This window comes from Vigna unguiculata, chromosome 4 (assembly GCF_004118075.2).
Source record: "Vigna unguiculata cultivar IT97K-499-35 chromosome 4, ASM411807v1, whole genome shotgun sequence".
Lineage (NCBI taxonomy): Eukaryota > Viridiplantae > Streptophyta > Magnoliopsida > Fabales > Fabaceae > Vigna > Vigna unguiculata.
Genome location: NC_040282.1, coordinates 26,959,946 through 26,981,813, shown reverse-complemented (window position 1 = coordinate 26,981,813; position 21,868 = coordinate 26,959,946). Strand labels below are relative to the sequence as shown.

General features: G+C 34.1%; 1 protein-coding gene across 2 annotated transcripts; it reads left to right on the top strand.

Moving 5' to 3' along the window:
* The first annotated feature begins 8,335 nt into the window (after positions 1-8,335).
* LOC114182304 (OTU domain-containing protein DDB_G0284757) lies at positions 8,336-16,539 on the top strand. Of its 2 annotated transcripts, XR_003604057.1 has the most exons (11): positions 8,336-8,554; positions 9,077-9,314; positions 10,436-10,509; positions 12,710-12,764; positions 12,853-12,927; positions 13,399-13,472; positions 13,601-13,649; positions 15,108-15,192; positions 15,670-15,726; positions 15,835-15,948; positions 16,422-16,539. XR_003604057.1 is itself a non-coding variant. In XM_028069153.1 (10 exons), exons 2-10 carry the CDS (start codon positions 9,144-9,146, stop codon positions 15,879-15,881), a joined length of 687 nt encoding a protein of 228 aa, XP_027924954.1. In that variant the 5' UTR covers positions 8,336-8,554; positions 9,077-9,143; the 3' UTR covers positions 15,882-16,384. The 2 variants fall into 2 exon arrangements, 1 of the variants encoding a protein (XP_027924954.1); XM_028069153.1 differs by lacking the exon at positions 16,422-16,539 and having other exon boundaries at positions 15,835-16,384.
* The last annotated feature ends 5,329 nt before the right edge of the window (positions 16,540-21,868 follow it).

The window sequence follows — 21,868 nt, the reverse complement described above, 5'->3', positions numbered from 1 at the left end:
ATTTATTGTGAAAATTATACCAAGGTTGTACTAAGACTTTGATGATATATATATTTTTTCCTCTTTCTTCCTTCTCACACGCACAACTTCTTCTTCTGTTTCTCTCTTTTTTTTGTTCTCAATGCCTCTCTTCTCTTCCCATTTCATTTACCTTGTCCTATTTATATTATTATATGTAATGATTGTTTTAGTTTAAATTGAACTCAATTTCTTTTGGTTTTGTTGCTTCCGTTTGAAATGAATTTCTTCTATTTATGATTATTATTTACTATTATTATTATTATATTATTATTATTATTATTTTATTAATATTACTGTTTTATTTATTTTATTATTACTAGCGCACACAGCGTCATAACGCCTGTGGTTACGCATTTTTTAAATATGCGTGATATTATATTAGTAGGTAATAATAATGTAATGTTATTAAGTTAATATATAAAATAAATATATTTTTAAAAATAAAGTGAAAAATATTAGAAAAGATGAGAGAATAATTGTTGATAAATAGAGAGAAAGAGAAAAAGCAGAGATAGACAGTTCTATAAAAAACTTGTAAAAGTAACGGTCAATTTTCAAAAATTTAATAAATAATTATTTTTTAAAGGATAAAATTGGTATTTTGAAATGTGGACACAAAAGAGAGAATCTTTTTTATATATTGTTATAGATTTTTATTATTGTTATTTTTATTTTTCAAATTTCGTTTTATTATTATTATTATTATTTATATTATTATTATTATTACTATTTTTATTTTTATTATTATTATTATTTTCATTTTATTTTATTTTATAATTATCTTTATTAATATTGTTATTTTATATTTTATTTTACTATTATTTTATTATTATTGTTATTATTATCATTGTTTTATTTTATTTTTTATGATTTTATTATCATTATTATTTATTATTATTGCTTTATTTATTATTATTATTATTATTATTATTATTTTATCTTATTATTTTATCTTATTAGTATTATTGTTTTATTATTATTGTTTCATTTTATTTTATTATTATTTTCATTATTGTTATTTTTATTTTATTGTTTCGTTTATTATTATTAATTATTATTATTATTATTATCATTATTGTTATTGTTGTTTTCTTTTATTATTATCATTATTACTATTTTATTTTCCGTGCGATATTTTGGGGTAATGGTTATGTATTCTTCCTGGTTTGTATATTGTTTGGTTTTCTAGGATTGTGTGTTGGGTATAACACTTTATTTTGATGGTTTTATGTGGATTTATTGTGATTCTCCGAGATGTATAAAAGAATATGGTTGTGTTTGATGTATGACCATGTAATATTATGTAGTTGAGTTCAACTTAAAGATATGAAAGTGTATTTACTTGTCATGGATGCATATTTTACGTGGATTGAGTGTCTTGTGTAAATAGGTTCATTGGAACATATTCTAGAGTGCCAAATACTAGTAAATTACTAGTTACTGGTGTGGCATCTAGCGAATCGGTGTAAACGCTAGGAGATAGGCCACAAGGTGAACTCTAGAGTAAAACTTGAGAGTTGGCATTTGGCGACGGAAGTGGTCCCGCCAAGCGTTGCATTGTAGAACTGGGCTTGGACCAAAATCCAGTGGGTTGGCGCCCGGTGGCGCCAAGTGTTCTACGAAGTGGTCTAGAACACGAGTTAACTTAGCGATGTGGATGTTGTGCTAGGCGGTTTTGGATGCAGTGATGGATTACGCCAGGGATTCTACACATCTTTGGATGGAGGTCTTGATGCGATGCTTTGATAGGGCCCCAGTTACGAGTGCAACTTGTATTGGGGCAACACGCGACCACTTGAGGTTGTAGCCTGGTGGTTTTGGAAGTCAAGTGGAGTGTAAGAGATCGTGGCTTATACGGATGGGTTCTGGAAGATTGCCCTCCTCGGTGTTATCCGACGAGTTTGGTAGTCTTGGGACAAATACAGACTGTTATTTGTATTGGGAAACTCCAGTTGGTGTTGCGGATCGTGGCCGTGGCAAATTTATTCCCACGTGTGGACTATTAGGTGGTGGCCTGTAGTCGGAGGGGCGAGTAGAGACTCATGGCAACAAGGATTGATCAATGTAATCATCAAAGGGTGTAGAATCAAGAGGCGTCCAGAGGAAGATTTGGAAGTCGAGGATCAAGGATTTTGGCTTGTGAGTCTTAGGAAAAACATCGCTCTTACGGGGTTTTGGTGAACATGTAAGGGTTGTGCTCTTGCCGGGTTTTGGTGAGCAGGCAAGGGTGGTTGCTTGTAAGTCTTAAGAAAAGTAATGCTCTTACCAGGTTTTGGTGAATAGGTAAGGGTTGTTGCTTGCTCTTCCTAGTAGGCATTGGGGCGTAGGAAAGGAAACTAGTTGGTTATGAGAGAATAATATACTATGTGATGAGACTTGGGAGTATTAGAACTATTGGAATATTGTATGGTTATTTATTATATTGTGTAGTGCAGTTTTATTCTATTGAGCTCACCTTATCTGCTTCTATTTGGCGATGATCGTGTAATGCGTTACACGGGAGGAGATGATGTTATAGGTGGTGCTGGTGAAGCATAAATTCGGGGAGGGGCTAGCTTGGGGAAAAGGCTTTGTGATGTTTTCTTATTCTTTGGATTTTAAACATTTTGTAAACATTTATCTTACCAGACTCAGAGTTTGTAATCGTCAATCATAGTTTGTGGATTTTGATTTATTGCGATATAATAAATGTTGTAATTTTCCCGCGTTTTGGGAAAAGGAATTATTATAAATGCGATTTTATACTTATTTCCTACCTTAATTATTTAAATTAGTAATATCCGACCAAGATGTTACACCAAGTACCTAGGTAGGGTTTCCAAGTCTCTCAACAAATATATTTTAACCTTAAGAGATAAAGACTTGTCTAAAATTCCTACTAAATTTAATGGTTGCATTAATAAGTTTGTACTTAGTTTTCTATCAACTCCACAAGTGCTAAAAGACCTAGAACAAACTAACTTAGCAAATAAAATAAGACAAAAGAAGGTTTAGTTGTCTACAATAAACCCTTCTGTATTCTTTAGTATCGTCCATACACATTATGTTGAAAATCCATTCAAGATTATTTTGAAACAACATAAGGCCACTATTGCAATCAATAAAAATACTCTTACTTACAAATGCCCATGTCATTCAATTGATATAAGGTGTATACGTCTTAGGAGCCATATCTTGTTTGAGGTATCCTTTCTCCACACGTTAGTACAAATACTTACATTGTTTGGTGTTTATTACAGAATGAAATTTGATCTGGGAAGAAATAAACACCATGCTCAACAATAAAGGAGTAGCTAGAATCAAAAGGATCATGTGGTGTTGAAGAAAGATATCTACCCTCTAGATATCTTCAAGAGGGAGGAGATTATGACTTAGACATAAACATAGGCCCAATCAAAGGCCCATAAGTATGTTGAGAAGGCTACAATAAGAGATGGAACTTCAAGAGCCCAACGGGCTTCAAATGTTATTCTCATGAGCTAAGAAAGATATCAAGATATGATAGGTATGTCATAACTCATTAGTATAGATTTAAATTGGGCCAAGTGTTTAGGCCATGCTTTCAAAATAAATTGTACAAAAGCATTGAAAAGTAGATTGGATCACAACTCACCTAGCTTTTGAAATTGGATCTAATCAAGCCCAATTCCAAAAGCCTAGGCTGAGTTTATGTCTAGCTTAAGCCATGCCTTGCACATTTGCACATGTGGTAAATGAGGAAGGCGTGACACCTCCATGTGGCAAGTGATCCAAAATTTTGTGGATCTTAGATATGTTAAATTAGATACGTCTAATATATGCCAACCAAGAGGAGGGGAGGTGGATTGGTTCTGTAAGATTTTTACTGATTTAAAAAAATCTTGATTTTATTTTCAATCTTTATAAACCCATTAATCAATTTTCCAGTTCTGTGTTAATGGAGTTCAATCAATTAGGAATAGCGTAAGAGATGAAAGAAACAAGAGAACACAATGATTTTTATATTGATTCGATTATAAACGAATCTACGTCTAGTTATCTTCTAGCAACCTGAGCTAGAAGATTTTCACTATATCGAAGAGTTTACAAGAATTACAAGTACTCCTTAATAATTCTAAACCCTATAACATTAAGAACTTGATAACCATATCAAGAATTACTCTCTAATGCAATGCTACACACAATTCCATCAAGAACATTCACCTACACAATGAATAATAATGAAACGAAATGTAATTCAAAAAGAACAAGGGACAAATATACCTAATTTTTGTGCAGATATGAAAATTGATCCTAGTACCAAGCGTGACCTCTAAGATAGGCTTCATCATCAATCTCTTTGAATACCCATCAGGATAATCTCTCAAGAATGCAAGAACTCAGTGTTTCTCAAACTCTCGAAAATTTCTTCTTGATTCAATATCTCGTCTTTTTCAAACTCAGTTGAGATTTGTTTTGAAAGGGGAATTCTACTGGTTAGATTAATGGATTAGGTGTTTTACCTAATGGATTATCGTGACTGAATTTTGATTGCAATGGTTGTAGTGCACTTCGATAATCCATTAATATGTTATGTAAAGCTTATTTGCACATATTCCATAATTAGATAGCTGACCATGTAGTTCAAGCTTGGCTTACATTTATTCCAAGCATGCATTATTCATTCAAATGAAATATCTAACTTACAACTAGAGGCAATGCCTAAATACGTTGCTTGACTTTGGACATCATCAAAACTTTAATTGAGTGAGTAAGCTCCCCCTATCAACAAGATCTAGATATAGATCTAGACACACATGTTTCATTTTGCATGGCTGAATTTGCATCTCATTTCATGTAGCATTTAGCTTGTATCTAAGAGTTTGTTTTCTACTATAAATGAGGGTCTCCTCCTCTTGTTAAGACACTCTTGAATGTGCAATGTTATACTGTTGAGCTTATTCCACAAACATTCTTTGAGAGTCAACTAACTCGAGTATTCTTATAGAATCTCCTCTAGCACTCATCCTCTAAGATTGACCCAAACTTCTCAAAATTTCTCCACCACCACTCAATCCCATTACCTAAGAGTGTGTTTGGATAGAGTATTTTAATGAAGTAATTCATTTTTTTGAAGAATTTAGATTTCTTTGTAATGAAATGCTTTGTTTGGATACAGAAATTAAAAAACATTTTAAATATAAGCATTTTTTTGAGAAATTTCAATTAGCTAAATTAGTAGAAATTCAAATACCCTCAAAATAGGTGGAATTTGAAATTCTTCTCACTCAACCTCACATTCTAGACTCTATGGTAGGCCCGATGACACAAATGGGACCGACGACCCAAATGGGCTCAACGATCCAGATGGGGCTGACGACCCAAATAGGCTCGACGATCCAGACGGGTCCGACAACCCAAACGAGCCCGATGACCTAGACGGGTCCGACGACCCATACGGGTTCGACGACCTGAATGGGTTCGATGATCCAGACGGGCCCTTCCGTCGACCCGAACGAGCCCGACGACCCGAACGGGCCTTACGGCCAGAACGGGGTAGACTATCCAGACAAGACCAATGAACTGACGGGGCCGACAATCCAGATGGGTCCGACGACCCGGATGAGCTTGACGACCCGGACGGGCCCTACGACACAGACTACCCGACGACTCGAACGAGCCCTTCCAAATCGTCAGGCCTGACGACCCGAACGGCCCGACAACCTGGACGAGTTCGACAAGCTAGACGAGTTTGATGACCTGGACATGCCCGACGACCCAGACGGACCCTTCCAAACCGTCAAGCATGACGATCCAAACGGGCCCGATGACATGGACGGTCCCAACGACACAGACGGGCCCTACGACTCAAACGAGTCAAACTATCCGGACGAGCCCGACGACCCAGACGGGCCTGACAGTTTGGAAGGCCCGTCCGAGTCATCGGACCCGTCCAGGTCGTCGGCCTGTCCAAGTCGTCGGACCCGTCCGTGTCGTCGGACCCTTCTTGATCGTCGGGTTTACAAATTTATCATGAACTCAAAACATAATTAAGCCTAAAATAATATTGTTAAAATTAAATTTTATCTCACAATAAATTCAAAATTTTTTCAAACAAGAAATTGAAATGTAAGGTATTTTAATTTCCTCATCCAAACAAATTATTTAAAAAATGAATGAAATTTAATTTCAAGGAACTCAAATGCAAAGCATTTCAATTTCTAAGCATTGTTGAAATGCTCCATCCAAACATGTTTTGAGTTCATGATAAATTTGTAAACCCGACGATTAAGAAGGGCCCGACAACACGGACGAATCCGACGACCCGGACGGATCCGACGACCCGGACGGGCTCGACGACCTAGACGGGTCGACGACCTGGACAGGTCTGACGACTTGGACGGGCCTTCCAAACCATCGGGCCCGTCTGGGTCGTCGGGCTCGTCTAGATAGTTTGACTCGTCCAAGTCGTTGGGCCCGTTTGTGTCGTTGGGACCGTCCATGTCGTCGGACTCGTCTGGATCGTCAGGCTTGACGGTTTGGAAGGGTCCGCCCGGGTTGTCAGGCCCGTCTAGGTCGTCAGACCCGTCTAGGTTGTCGGGCCCGTCTGGGTCGTCGGACTCGACGGTTTGGGAGGGCCCGTCCGGGTCATCAGGCTCATCCGGGTCGTCGGGCCCGTTTGGGGTCGTCGGACTCGTCTGGATTTTCGGGCCCGTCAGATCATTGGTCTTGTCCGGACAGTTTGCCCCGTCCGAATCGTCGGGCCATTCTGGGTCATCAGGCCCGTTCTGGTCGTAAGGCCTATTCGAGTCGTCAGGCCCGTTCGGGTCGACGGACGGGCTCGTCTGGATTATCGAGCCCATTTAGCTCGTTGAACCTATCTGGTTCGTCGAGCCCATCTGGGTCGTCGTGCCCGTCTGGGTCGTCGGGCCCGTCGGGCTTGTTTAGGTCATCAAACCCGTCTGGATCGTCGAGCCCATTCGGGTCGTTGGACCCGTCTGGGTCGTCGGCCCTGTTTGAGTCGTCAGACCCGTTTGGATCATCGAGCCCATTTGGGTTGTCGGACCCGTCTGAATCGTCGGTCCCGTTTGAGTCATCGGGCCTACCAAAAAGTCTAGAATGTGAGGTTGAGTGAGAAGAATTTCAAATTCCACCTATTTTGAGGGCATTTGAATTTCTATTAATTTAGCTAATTGAAATCCCTCAAAAAAATGCTTGCATTTGAAATGCTTTTTAATTTTTGTATCCAAACAAAACATTTCATTACAAAAAAATCTAAATTCTTTAAAAAAATAATTACTTCATTAAAATGCTCTATCTAAACACACTCTAAAGCTTCTAATATGCATTTGCTTCCGCTCAAATACTCCATGGGGCCTCCTCATTCCAACCAACACGTCCAAAAAGGGTCATCATTTTTCTTGTTATTTTATTTCAATCCTTTTGATTGTCCATTTAAACACATGATTTTTAAAATTTTGTAAAAAATCTTTTATTATTCAAATGAAATTATATGATGACACTTTTTTTCTTCTTTCTTTTCGTTTTTTATATTGAATAATAAATTAGTAAATATCTAAGGATCAATTAATGGAATTAAGATCAAATAATACAAATTAAATTATTGATTCTTTCCTTCAAAATATCTTTTCTTTTTCATTTTGATGTTGTTCTCAGTGATATCAACTTACATTTATGAAATTAAAATCAAAATTAGAAATCAATTGAATCTTGACAAATCTTATATTATATGAATGTAAAACACATAGGGACAAACAACAGAAATTTATTGTTAATATAAATGTGTTTAACATGTCACAATTACCATTAGTATAATATCTTTTTGCACATTTAACGGATTCTTAACAAAGTTAAAAACTAATAGAAGTCATTTATTATATTAAGAATATTTTATTTTATCACATGAAAAAATAATTCTTCAATACTATAGAATGAAAAGTACATATCTAACTTGGTGATTTCTATCGCGAAGAACAGAACATGTGGTTGAAAGTGAACCAATAATTACCGACCGCCAGATTTATAACAAAATATTTAACGAATAGGATATATTCCATTAATGGTGGAAATAAGAAAATTGCTTAACCGTCTCTACAGAAATAGAAACAAAGTCCTCATATCAAACGGTGATTAGTTTGATTATTAGATTAATTTGTTTAATTAATTATATTTAACTAATGAAGTTTGTGTTGTTTAATTCTATAATCTTTCAATCCGGTGCGTTCAATATATTGTATAATATATCTGATGGTTATGATTAATTGGCCACCATGAACAACTTTTCGTAGTGGTTCACGGTAGAATTCAGCATATTATTTAGATCTGTTTTTAATCCCTTACTTTAGCGTTAGTGTGCGTCGAAAAAGTAACAAAAGTAACGTGTCGTCTGCATTGACATTCAAGTTATCGTCTCTCACCAACCGAAAAAACGCGGAATTGAAACCTTCTGTATTTAACTCTCACACCTCACTGCTACCTTCTTCTTAACCGTACCTATTCATTGCATCCTCGATTTGCATCAAGAAATCATTCTTCACTCGCATCACAATCACAGGTTTTTCTTCTTCTTCTTCTTCTTCTTCTCTTAAATATAATTTCAATTACAAAATTGTCGTCTTTGTTTCACGGGATTAGATTTCGTTGATTGTTCACGAACCCTTTTGTGATTGTTTTTATGGGTTGTGATCAGAATCTTGATCTGATTGCGTGTTATGAACTATCTAGCTCTAATTGAATGTCATTCGTTTATCATCAATAGATATCGGTTTGTTTATGTTGTTATTTTGGCGTATGCTTTGAAGGATTTGCAAATTGTTGTTTTATGTCGTTGATTCGGATCATGAAATTGGACTTGATAATCGTATTTGAACATTTCGCATTATAATTTTCTTTATCATACCCATATATGCTTTTACAGTCACCGATTTCGCCTCTCAATTGTTGCATTTTATATGTTTGCGATGCTTTGTTCGGTGTTCTAACTAGACTTTTGGGAGAGATGCAGTGAGATCATCAATGGTTTAAAAATCGAGATTGTGAAATGTTCCATGACCTTGGACTTTTTTTTTGTTTTCAGGTTCAGTTGTTGTTTATTGTTGTGAAATTTTGTCTTTAGTTTGAAACTTCAAGTTCCGGCTCAGGATATGAGGAATGGAAATCAGACCGAGTATTCGGGTGAAAGTTCTGCTTCAACATCTCTTAGCAGTCAGCAGGATGTGGAGGACGACCAGATGATTGCTCTTGTGCTGTCAGAAGAGTATGCCAAATTAGATGGAGCAGTTGCCCGGCGCCTTACCAACTTGGAACCTGTTCCTGTAAGAATTCCCCGTAGAATTCCTACTTTTTGGACTAAAACTTTTAGATTTTCAGTGTTTGACTTGTTATGGTTATATCCATTCATTTTTAAAATTTGAGGACCAAAATTAATCAAAGTTTTGGATAGGAATGAATTCCAATTTCATGTTAAAGTTCAGAGACTAAAACTATCCTTAACTTTTATATGAAAGCATGCATTATAAACTCTATTTATCTTTCTAGATAGTAATAGCTTAAGCTTTTAATAATGTTACTCTATGACAATGTGGTCCAGATTTTGATTCTTTTTTCACATTCTTTCCAAATAAAAGTTCAATTTTAACAAAAGGTAGGATAGATAGGTTCATTATCCAGTTCAATAGGGCGGAAATTCAATCTGTTTATCTGATTACCATCCAATCCATCTAGATATAAATCCAATCAATCAATCCATCCAATATAAAAGTAAAGGTTAGTGAATTGGTAGGACTAAATCACTATTTATTATTGAATGGATTATGGACCGTTTAACATGTTTTGTAATATATTGGATCAAGTAGTCTAAAGTTCATTGATTGGGCCTAAATCTTTAAGGGATGAGCGTTGGATCTTTCCATGTTTAGTGTGAGAAGTATATAAATATAGAACTTCGTTTTATATTAGTTTTTTTGAAAAATGAAATTATATACTTGAAACAGATTGAATGGTTTTTTGTTAAATGGGGGTAATGGATGGGTTGGAATTTATTAATACATTTTAACAGATAATAAATGGATTACTGTTTTTTCCCCACATGTCCATTATAATTTAATTCAAAATTGCCAACATCCATTTAATATCCCTTATGTTCAAGCCTCTAGGTTCTTGGGTGAGTTGTGAGGTCCATTTAATCTTTTTTGTGAGAATTGGTTCAGGACGTATATAATGCTTTGAAAGGACAGAACGGTTCTAGCTTTGCTTTCTTTGTATTCTGTGGTATAATAACTTATGCTTAATTAGCTTTGTCATCACACTGAAAAGTAGACAAAAATTGTGTAATTGTTCTCTCCCTTCCTCGAGAAGCATAGGAGGGAAATATATCTTAGTTTTGCTTTTTTTGTTTTGTTTAATTTCTTCTAATGAAAACTTCTCGAAATTACAGCATGTTCCCCGGATAAATTCCTTTATCCCCACTGTAAATGATGCCAGTATGGATCACCAGCGTCTGCTTCAGAGGTGTGTGTTCCTCCTATCTTGAATGTACTATTTCTTATGTGAATATTCTAAAACTTTATTTTTCTATGGACCCCTTTGGTAAAAGATGGATGTTAAAACAATAGCCATGAGCAGAAAAGAAGAACTTTTATTATTTACCATTTGTAATTTAAAGCAAAACTAGTCAAGTAAATATGTTTAAATATGAATAACTACAAACAGAAACAACGCGATTACTTAAATGAAAATGAATTGGGACAGAAAAGTTCTTTGTAGCCATGTAGAGAGTTGGAGGCAAGCTTTAGTTATAGCAGAACATTTGGGAGGTCATGTAGTAGTGGTTGGAAAAATAAAAAAAAATTAAGCTGCTACAAAAAGCTGTTGCTGAGAGCAATATACTGGCATTCTTTCTAAATCTTGGAATAAACGATGTTAGGGATTTGCAGTAACTCATCATCAGTGAAATGTAAAACAAATGTCATATGGTGAAATCGATTAGCAACCTTTTTGTATCAGGATTTCAGCATGCAAGTAATTGCTGTTTTTTTTTTTTTGTTTGTCAGGCAGGTACTGTTTGTTAATTATAGAGAGACTATATATGCATATTCTGAAACTGTATCTAAAATGGCTGGAAAAGTTTAAACAAGATAGGATATAATTTGGTTATTTTGAGCAAATCCAAAATCTTTATGACGAAACCAATAATTAGTTCCCACACGTGGGTTGAATGGAATCCTATGCATAAATGCACAAATAAGTTAATAGAATAATAGAAAAAGCTTTTATTATGTCACTTAAATTCTATATAAATTCTTGAACCAAAGAGTTTATAAAAACAAATTATTGATTATCAGGAATAGAGTAACTTAGAATAAAGAAACATATTATATTTATGGACAAGTGTAAAAATGTGTTTATCTTTGTTGTTTGTTTTGATTAATTGGAATGTTTTTTCATAGAATCCATTACAAAGGTTCTGTCGATGTGTTTTCAAACATTCCTTTACCATTTAATACAAATAGTCCGTAAAATTCTGTGAATTCGTTTTAGAATACTCTTTTCTTTATTATTATTCAAGAAAATTTTGGATTGACTAGTATTCCATTAATTAATAAACCAAAATTTCAAACTTTTCTTAAATTGTGAAAGAGATATGCCGGGGCAAAAGGATTATAGTTGTAAGATATAGAAGGGGAATGATTTTTTTTTTCTCATTTTTCGTCTTTAATGAACTCATCTTCATCTCATTCATCAACTCTGTATGATAATAACCTTTCTATCTAGTATAAGCTCCATTACAAGTCATAGATAGACAATCTGGATTCTGTTTTCTCATTTTTTAACATAAACTTCTGGAGTTAGTCTTTTCCTTTTGAATCATTTAATACAAATAGTTCCTAAAATTCTGTGAATTCCTTTTAGAATACTTTTTTCTTTATTACCATTTGAGAAAATTACGGATTGACTAGTATTCCTCTAATTAATAAACCAAGATGTCCGGACTTTTCTTAATTGTGAAAGAGCTACGCTAGGGCAAAAGGATTATAGTTGTAACATATAGGAGGGGAATGTTTTTTTTTTTTTTCTCATTTTTCGTCTTTAATGAACTCATCTTCATCTCATTCATCAGCTCTGTATGAGAAAAACCTTTCTATCTAGTATAAGCTCTATTACAAGTCATAGATAGACAATCTAGATTCTGTTTTCTCATTTTTTAACATAAACTTCTGGAGTTAGTCTTTTCCTTTTTAATTTAAAAAAAAGGAATACCTAAGTCAAATAAGAAATTGAAAGAATTCAGTCAATTCCAATGAAGAAAAAATATTGTTGCTGAAAAGATATTGATTGCTAAGATTTGAAGATTCGAAGAAGAAATTATTACTTTTTAGAAATACATTGATGATCACTTGACTATAATGTTCATATTTCAAAATCAAATAATGTCCCATCTATCAAAATTGAACATGCAAGTAATGACTAGGTTCTATTCTTTTTGACATGTACTGTTTGTTAATGATAGAAAGACTATATACATATTCTGAACTATTAATAACACAAGATTAGGGCTTTTGAACCTTTGTTCATTTGCTGTTGTTGACCAACATATTGATTTCTCAGGAATCTAGATTTATAAAATAATGTCTATAAGTTTAGCCTATATTCTTGCAATGATTTTGTCTTTGCTATAGGTATTAAACCTATTGTCTTTGCACTTCTCTAGGTTGAATGTCTATGGTTTATGTGAAGTCAAAGTATCTGGCGATGGGAATTGTCAGGTGGGTTATTACAGCAACTGCATATGAGGCATAAGCATTATGACAATACCCCTTTGAATTTGTGATAATTATTCTCCCTACATTGCAGTTCCGTGCACTCTCTGATCAGCTTTATAGGTCACCTGAACACCACAAGCATGTTCGCAAGGAGATAGTAAAACAAGTATGTTGCACTATTGTCTGTCATGGAAAGAATAATTCCCCACAATATGGCAACCTATCTGGAAATTGGTTTTCATGGCTTGTGGTTGTTTTACTTGGTTAACATTAAAAAATGCTTATTTGTAGATGAGCAGTTTTGAATCAATGAAAGCATATTAAAAGAAAGGAGTGGGGAGGGGAGATATTAAGGAACATTTTGTTCTTTTATAGTGTCTGACATTAGAGGACAATTGTTGTTTAAAGAAAAATGTATTAATTTAAATACTAACTGTATACAGGAAGAAGTGTCCTCAATGGAAGAAATTAAAGATTTAGGTTAAATTACTGGCATATTTAGTGATAAAAATTGTTTTTAAATCATGTGAAGGAAGTGGTACAAATCCTTTGTTCTAAACAATATGAAATTTATTAATTATATTATTGCAAATGAAAACTTTGGGACACTTATTTGCATAATGTTTCTCTGTGCCAGCTCAAAGATCACCGTTCCTTGTATGAATGCTATGTTCCGATGAAGTACAAAAAATACCACAAGAAGATGGCTAAGTATGTATCTTTCAAATAAGTCATCACTTAAACCATTGTATTTACAATGAGGCATCTGATTTGTGGATTCTTTAAGTGTCATTTTCATCAGATACACGCTATATTTACCTTATTCTAATGCTTGGCAGATCTGGAGAATGGGGGGACCATATTACATTGCAAGCAGCTGCTGATAATGTTAGTGCTGCTATTTCAAACAGTTTGTTACTTTTGTTGGATGCTACCAATTGATTATTATTTTTATTCATTTTTTCTTAAATATTTAGAATTTTCTTTTCAAACTAAGATGAAAAGGTTCAATTTGATTTTAACTAAAATAGCATTCTTATAGAAAAAGATAATTTAGTACCTTCTCAACTGTGGACATTTGTCCAACTGGGTTATAGAATGATAGAACAGAAAAAATGTCATGTCACCTAGCAAAAGCTATTATTAGCATAGTAATGCATTAGTATTAGATAACATGTATTGCATCTACACATTTATTTATTTATTTTAATTTATGTGTATATATGTGTTTACTATACTTTTGTTTATAGTTGGCCCTTTTAGTAGATTGACTGTTAATCTGTTCCCTTTTCGTGGAGGGGTTTTTGTGGAAATTTTTGTCTTGTATTACTAGTTGAAGGATATTTTGTGTTGTGATCCAAGCCTTGATTTGGATTTCAATGAATATATATTATTTATGTTTATGAAATGATGGTTGAGGGAAGATCATGAGCTATATAGAAATGTAGGTGAACTGGATGTGATTAATCAGAAATTTGATATGCCAGCTAACTTGAACAGATTTTATCAAGATTCCAATGACAAGACAGTGAGGCCAAAACTATTGGGAATACTAGTGTCAGTCAGATGTTAATGAAGAAAAAATCACATTTGAAAGGAATGGAAGATAGGACTATAAATGTGGAAGAGGCCCATAAACCTGATGAGTTAATTTGTTTATGTTTTGGTCAAATTTCATTTTGTGTTTTCTTGCCTAGTCCATTTGATTGCATTGGGGAATTTGAATATATGTGCTACACGGAAGAATGTGTGTGGGAAACCGTAATCAGTATTTTTGTTTAAAAAAAAGTGAGTTTGTATGGTATTCCCATCATTTGCTTTTCCCCTCATTAATTCTGGTTATTGAAGACCTTAAATAATCTTTCCCTTGACAATTGCTTGCTAGGAATTGAGCTTGTGACCTTGCTTTGATACTAGTTATTAGATCAAACACTTATTATTAGGTCAAAAGTTATAGCTTATAATCAGGGTCCTATTCTTTTTACTTAAGAGCATAGAAATCTAAGTGCCATGATTCTATTGTTATTTGGCTCAATTGGCTTCTTTCACAAGACAATTATTGTCACCTATAACATACTTATAACAAAAAATAGTTGAGTTTGCTTATTTTGTGATTTTTAATAGAAGAGAAAAATGCACAATGTTATAGTAATGAAGTATTTATGTGATTGATGTTGATGCAATGACTATATTCTCACAGAAAAGGAAATTTGCATTATCAAATTACCGACTTTTACATCACATATTCTATTGATAAACTTGATGCTTTGTTCTATTGTTAATATAATGATATTTGTTGTGTGATACTTCCAAAATGTCCAATAACGTCTATTGTTTCTGATGTAGTTTGCTGCAAAGATATGCCTTCTAACATCATTCAGAGACACTTGTTTTATCGAAATTTTACCATTGTACCAAGCGCCACAGCGTGGTAAGGCCATCATTATCATTCTTATACCCTGCCATAACTTCATGTAACCTTGAGAGTTTCATTACAAGCAATGAAGGACTTAATAGACATAACATGCCCCATAATTTATATTTTTATACTTTATAGATGTTGTTTGAAGAACGAGTATGTTAGGAACCCAGAATTGTCCTACCTTTATTATTTACATTCCTAACAGAGTATGCATTGCAGTTTCTGAAATGGCGGTACCCCTTAGCTTTCCGCTAGAAGAAAACATTTTAAGTTGAGAAATACATAATTCCAACCAAATATGGTTTTTCCTAAGCAAAGATAGAATACGAGCCTCTTCTAATCGATTTATGTTCATAAATTGACACACTTATAAAATCAAGCCTATAATAATTGAAATATTCTCCGATCTGTAATTTTGAAAATGTGAGTAGTATACAGTAGTACTTTCTTACTTTTTTGTTTCCATTTATTTCCTTAATGATGCAGAACTGTGGTTGAGCTTCTGGTCTGAGGTTCATTACAATTCATTGTATGAAATCCGAGGTTTGTCCACCATAACTTGATCCTTCTTTAGATTGAAACTCAATTACTTTTGGTGTGTTAAATATGACTTTTATTAGTGATTGATTATTACCTCTCCTTTTGTCCTAGATGCACCTATCCAGCCTAAACCAAAGAGGAAACACTGGCTGTTCTAGGAGAGGTAGATAAAAGCATCAGAGTCCTAAGATGTAGGGCTGTGTATACATTCTATATGATTTATAGGTAAAGGAGAAAATGTCCACTACACTACGTTTCGATTTGACTGAGACTTTGGCAAGTAGACCTCTTAACTTCCAATTGAGAATAGACTCGTTTTCTTATATGGAAGACATCTTAATAGTACAACTATCTACTTTTTGTATCAATTTATGTTTATCATACCTTCACACCATCACAAGCATTTGTTTACCAGTTGCAGCTTTTGTTCATCAGTCCCTTGGATGTGCAAAATATATTATGAACAAAAAGTAGCTATTACACATTTTTCAGAGAGCAATCTACAAAACTGAACTGAATATTGAAAATTCTATTTGCCAGAGTATTAAAGATGCAGTAGGTTGTGGACATTTTTTCCTACACATAAAAAGAAGAACTTGAGGGGAAAGAAATCACTTGTATTTTATTTTTCTGTATATTATTATTTACAGCATTCTTGTCATGATTTTTTTATTAATTTATTATTTTATTTGTCTCAGCTCGATGGGGGAGGGCAGTCCATCATGATTTGTATTTTATTTCATTGCTTTGTAAAATGTAAATCATGTATTGATGTATTGATTTACTAAATTTTAAAAATTGTTTGAACCATCCAAATCCTTTGTTTTCCCCCTAGTCATATGCACTAGCCTTTATAAATGCGTATTTGGATAAATAATTTTGGTGCTTATTCAACAAGAACTTATCACGGCCAGTTTATTAGCTAGTCTAGGTAATTTTTTCAAGAAATATTTAGGTAAAATGAATCCTCTCTCATAAATTAAAATAATGCCTTTGTCACCGTTACATGAATACCCTATTGTCGCTGTTGTGAAAGAACAAATAAGTTATCGTTTTTTATGTTCTAGATTAGTTATTCCAAAAAATTTCCAAATTAGTTATTCCGAAAGCCTCTAGAATATCTCTTTCTAGAATGGTGAGATGTAGTGCATTTCGGTATTTTGGATTGGTCAATCTAGAACACTTTTTTTCTGAAATGACAAACCAAAAATAAGTTCTGAAAAAACAATATATCTATACATGTTTTAGATTGGACATTCTAGAACATCTTTTAGATTGTCTAATCCAAAACATGTTTTCAGATTTCGTTTTCAAGAACATGTTTTTTTAATTTATGCTACAACTTTATCTAATGATATTCATACTCTTGTTTTTTGTATTTGTAGATAATCATGGTTATTTGAGAGGAGTTGGTTTTCTATCTGTTCATGTGCATCTAACTCTCTTTATAAACCGAAGAGAATGTGGGGACTAGTTCCATTCATTAGAAAGATCACGAAGAGGAGAATGTTGAAAAGTTGGGGAGCCTTAGATGATGGGAGTATGAGGCTTATCTGAGAGGGCCTGTGAAAATCTCATGACTCTCAAATTATGAGGGACATGTTGCTCGGTAGTTATGGGATGAAGTGGTATGAAATCATGTTAATATACATTGCGTTATCTATATTATGCATTTTAACTACTTAAGCTGGCAAGATGAATAAGTTAGTACGTATAAAAGTTGTGGTGGAGTTACCAGGGCTAGAAGGTCTTGCTAGGACTAGCTACAAGACTTTATTTACCATATACCTACCGGTGAGATGATCATCACACTTGATGATGTGCTTAATTTGTTGCATCTGCATATTTTATATGTTTATCATTGTAGACGCAGTTGGAGTCGTAGAGGTGTTGGAAGAGGTCCTTCCTGTTGATTGTGTTAGTGTATCTCTGTAAGGATGACCTAGGCGGCTCCTTGCGACCCAAGAATGATGCCATGCTCATTGACTATCTTGAAGGTCAACCAAGCCTTCTTCCATTCCTCTAGTTGCCATTCCAAAGCTTAAGCCAAGCCCAAAATCTCCTCTCCTCCTTAATAAGGTGTATTCTTCAAAGAAATGGTGCAAAAGGTACTCCTTGTCTTGGGCTATCCCTCCTCAAGCTTTCTACCCTCCAAAGGGTATCTCCATCTATCAAGGAGGTACTAAAAGCAACCCTACAACCACAAACAAAAATATAAGTCAAGGAAACTAAGCACAAGAAAAAGAATACTAAATGAAGAAAAAGGAATCAATAAGAATGAGGCCTCCCTTCTAGTCATGCTTCTAGTAACTCTCTCAGGAATGTTTTCCCATCCTCACAAGGAGTCATGGACTCATCATGATATGACTATCATGAGATAAAATTTGATGGATATGAAAGAAATGAAAGAATTACTTAAATATATGAAGAAGAACGAAAAGGGGTCCGAAGAACTTTGACAATAAGGAAGGAAATGAAAGAAATAGTGGACTCGAAGGGTAGAACATCTTATCTTTGAGGGAACAAGTGAATTCTAAAGAGGAGTTACGGCTAACATTTATTAGTATGGAAGGAAATGTTAATCACTCGTTCAATTTTTTGGCATAAAAATCCAAGAATCCATCTTTAGATGATTTCGTAGTGGCCTTGAATCAAAGGTTTAGAGGTAAGGAATGTAGTACAACATATAAAAAATTGGTGGGAATAAGGCAAAATAGATGGGTTGATGAAGAACAAATGTTTGGGTACTTTTAGTTGGGTTGGATATCTAGAATCAAATACTACCCTACGGGCCTAAAGTTTTAATAAGAGCCGTGAAGATTGCCCAGGATGTGGAAGAAACTATAAAAAATCTCAATCAAGTATTGATTCTTTTCGGAATACCAATTCCAATTTTTGATCTTTAGGAGGCATGAGTATCACAACATGAATACAAAATTCTAAAGGATCAAACTGGCAGGGTTCATCCATTGTGGATAGTAACAAAAGAAAAGATGCATCCCTTTCAAATAGGGGGAATTTCAAAAATGGAGGGATCACGATAGTTGGGTCAAGTACCAGGGGAATAAGAAACCTTTCCTATGCTGAATCTATGAAAAGGAGGAAAGAATAAGCTCTAATTGTAGAGGCACCTATAGTCCAGGACATAGTGTCCTGAAATAATTATGGTCGAAGATGAGCGTATGAGTGAGTATAGGGAAATGAGCCAATTGGAATTGGGCAATAGTGAAGAAAGTTTGAAGGGGGAATGTAACATCCTAAATTCCACGTGCTAAAGTCTTATGTGGAAAACCATGTTTAAACAAGAGTAAGAACTTTTGTTTTGGAAACCATTGGTTGTCTAACGCTTCATAACGAGGTCGTCTAACGCTAAGGTTGCCTAATGCCAAGGTTGTCTGACCAAATGGGTCGTCTACTATATATTGAGTCATCTAATGGATCGGTGTTGTCTACGACCAGATGTCTAATGAGCTTGGAGTTGTCTAATCACCAAGTTCATCTAATGGATTAGAATTTACTCATCTAATGCATTATTTACTAACTAAGTGAATTCTAATCCACAGAGTCATCCACTTGTAATTTAGACATTTTTCTCAAGGCTCAACTATTATGAAATCATTCTACTCACATAAAAACCTTTGTCTGATAAGGATTAGAGATAGATGCCATAGAATTTAAATCAAATACATTTCCCTCTACTCCATTACCATGTTTGATGAGGATTCATCTGATGCATTTGCCATAGGGTTTGAATGTTCTCCATTATCTGATTTTGATTTAGGAACTTTTTTCTCCATGACATTGACATTTTGCACTTTGGTCGTTTCTTCCCTTATACTTTTCGCTAATGTATTACAACTAATTTTGGCAACATCCTCTTCTATCATGGCACACCTTCAAATGTGCCCGACTTTTTCATTACTATGGTATGTTTGTTTCTAGACCTTGTCCCATGTTGTTTTCCACACATCCAAGAGATTAGGAATGCTTTTTTCAATGATTTATGACAGATCCATGTTTACACTATCAATGTATGTCATTATCATTAAGCTCCACAATTTTATATTTTCTCTGTTGAACATCAATGGGAAATTTGAAGATCTTCCTAATTTTTTAATTTTGTCTACATAGATCATTCCTCTAGTTCTATTAAGAACTCTTCCAGAGGTTGGATTTGATACCACTTGTTGGTGCAAAGTGGCTTTAGAAGAGGAAGGGGGAGGGTTGAATAGATCCTATAAACATTTTGAGAGATTTTCGCATAGATATATCACGACAGATTCAAATAACGTAACAAGTAAGGTAGAAAAAAATGCACACAAAGATTTATACTAATTCACCTCCATTTGAGGTTGCTCTAGTCTTTTAAGCCACCTGCTTAAAAAGTTCACTAATCAACACCTTTAACTAGCACAAGTATCAACCTTTCCATGTTACAACGAATATCAACCTTTTCAGGTGTCACGATTTTATCCTCTCTAGGAATATGATTACAAACCTCTCCATGTTACAATGAGTTTAACCTCTCCATGTCTCACGTCTTACTCTCCTTAAGATCAAGAACTCTCAATCTTCTAGAAATTCTCTTGCAGTCTTCAATCTGCAAAGTCTATTTTCTATCTTGTGATTGCTTGATATTGATATGGCAATGTTTTAGAATAATCAATCAAAGAGGAATTTGAAATACTTCCTGTTCTGGATAATTTGATATGTGATCAATTTGATGCTCGTTCAGTACTTTGACTTTGAATCGTGTAGTCATTCTTCTAATTAGATCATCTTATGGAAGTACTCGTCTAATAGGTGTATTCAACATTTAACTCATTGAGTTGACTTTTACTTTTAAGATGGTTATGTCTTGTCTGGCATAAACACTCGTCTAATGCCTTTTTGTTCTAGCATTTGACTCATCTAACATCGCGTTGAGTCATCTAATAGATACTTGTTTAATGTCTTTGTATGCTAGCATTGACTTGTCTAACATCTTGTTGACTCATTTGATAAATGCTCACCTAGTATCCTTTGTGTGCCCTTTGCATTGACTTGTTTAATGCATTGTGTTGACTTATTCTATTGCTTTTAACTTGTTTAATGCTTTTTCTCTACTTATTTGCTTGCTTGCCTTGACTCATCTGATTCTTCTTTGACTATTTTACTCCTTTGTAGAAGCTAAGCGATTTGCTATTCTAGGTTGACTCGTTTGGTCAACATAGTTGTTTGATACATCATCTTTCTTTTTGCACTGTTTGAGTCATTTGGTCCTTATGCTCTGACCTGTTGTCTAGAGTCTTCTAAAGCGTTCAACTAACCTAATTTGTCTTACGCTTGTGTAAAACCTAAGTCGTCTGATGGCTTCATCATTTGATCCAGCCTTCCCCTTGTCCACCTAATGCTTTGAATTGAACTTTTCCCTTACCTTTTCATATGTTTGGTTCTTTCTCTAAGGATGAATCTCACTAACACAAAATGGGCTTATTATGTCACTTCATTTAAATCTGACCTTTAGAAATCAGATTTGAAAAATGCACGGCGGCCTCTTTTGTAATTAGTTGTCAAAATTTATGTTTGATCTATAAGCGTTGTCACAACCGAGATCGTGGCAAGACGGCGAAAATAATTTAAAAAAAATACAAAGGAATCGCCACCATAGTTTATTATGGAAAACTATAGAAAAACCTTAAAAAATAATGGTCTTCAAAACCAAATGTGGATTCGGGATTCGGGAGTCGGTTATTAGCACCCTATAACGTCCATCTTAAGACGGTTACCTCTTTAATTAAGTGTACAAAGTAGAATTTTGATGTTTACAATATTTGTTATTCCTCAAAAAATCAAACAAAATAAAAAACACATACAAAGAATTAAAAATTAAAACAAAATTATTTTTTTATTTTTTTTGGCCCGACGAGGATTGTACGTCGCTCCTAAGTATTTTCATTTGAAAAATTAGGATAACGTAGTTTTTTATACAAATATTTGTTGTTTGGTATTATTATTATTTTTTTTAATTTTAGATTTTTCTATATATATATATATATATATATTATTAATATTAAGAGAACTCGAGATTTTACATGTAAAGATTTAAGTTATCAAGAAAATCCGAGATTTGACATGATTTTTAAAATGACTTTATAATGTTTTT

Bases quoted from the DNA above. Each gene is read 5' to 3' on its own strand.
- LOC114182304 (XM_028069153.1), top strand. From the start codon at position 9,144: ATGAGGAATGGAAATCAGACCGAGTATTCGGGTGAAAGTTCTGCTTCA. The intron at 10,510-12,709 runs GTGTGTGTTCCT...GCACTTCTCTAG, and splicing joins CACCAGCGTCTGCTTCAGAG to GTTGAATGTCTATGGTTTAT. The intron at 13,650-15,107 runs GTTAGTGCTGCT...TTTCTGATGTAG, and splicing joins TGCAAGCAGCTGCTGATAAT to TTTGCTGCAAAGATATGCCT.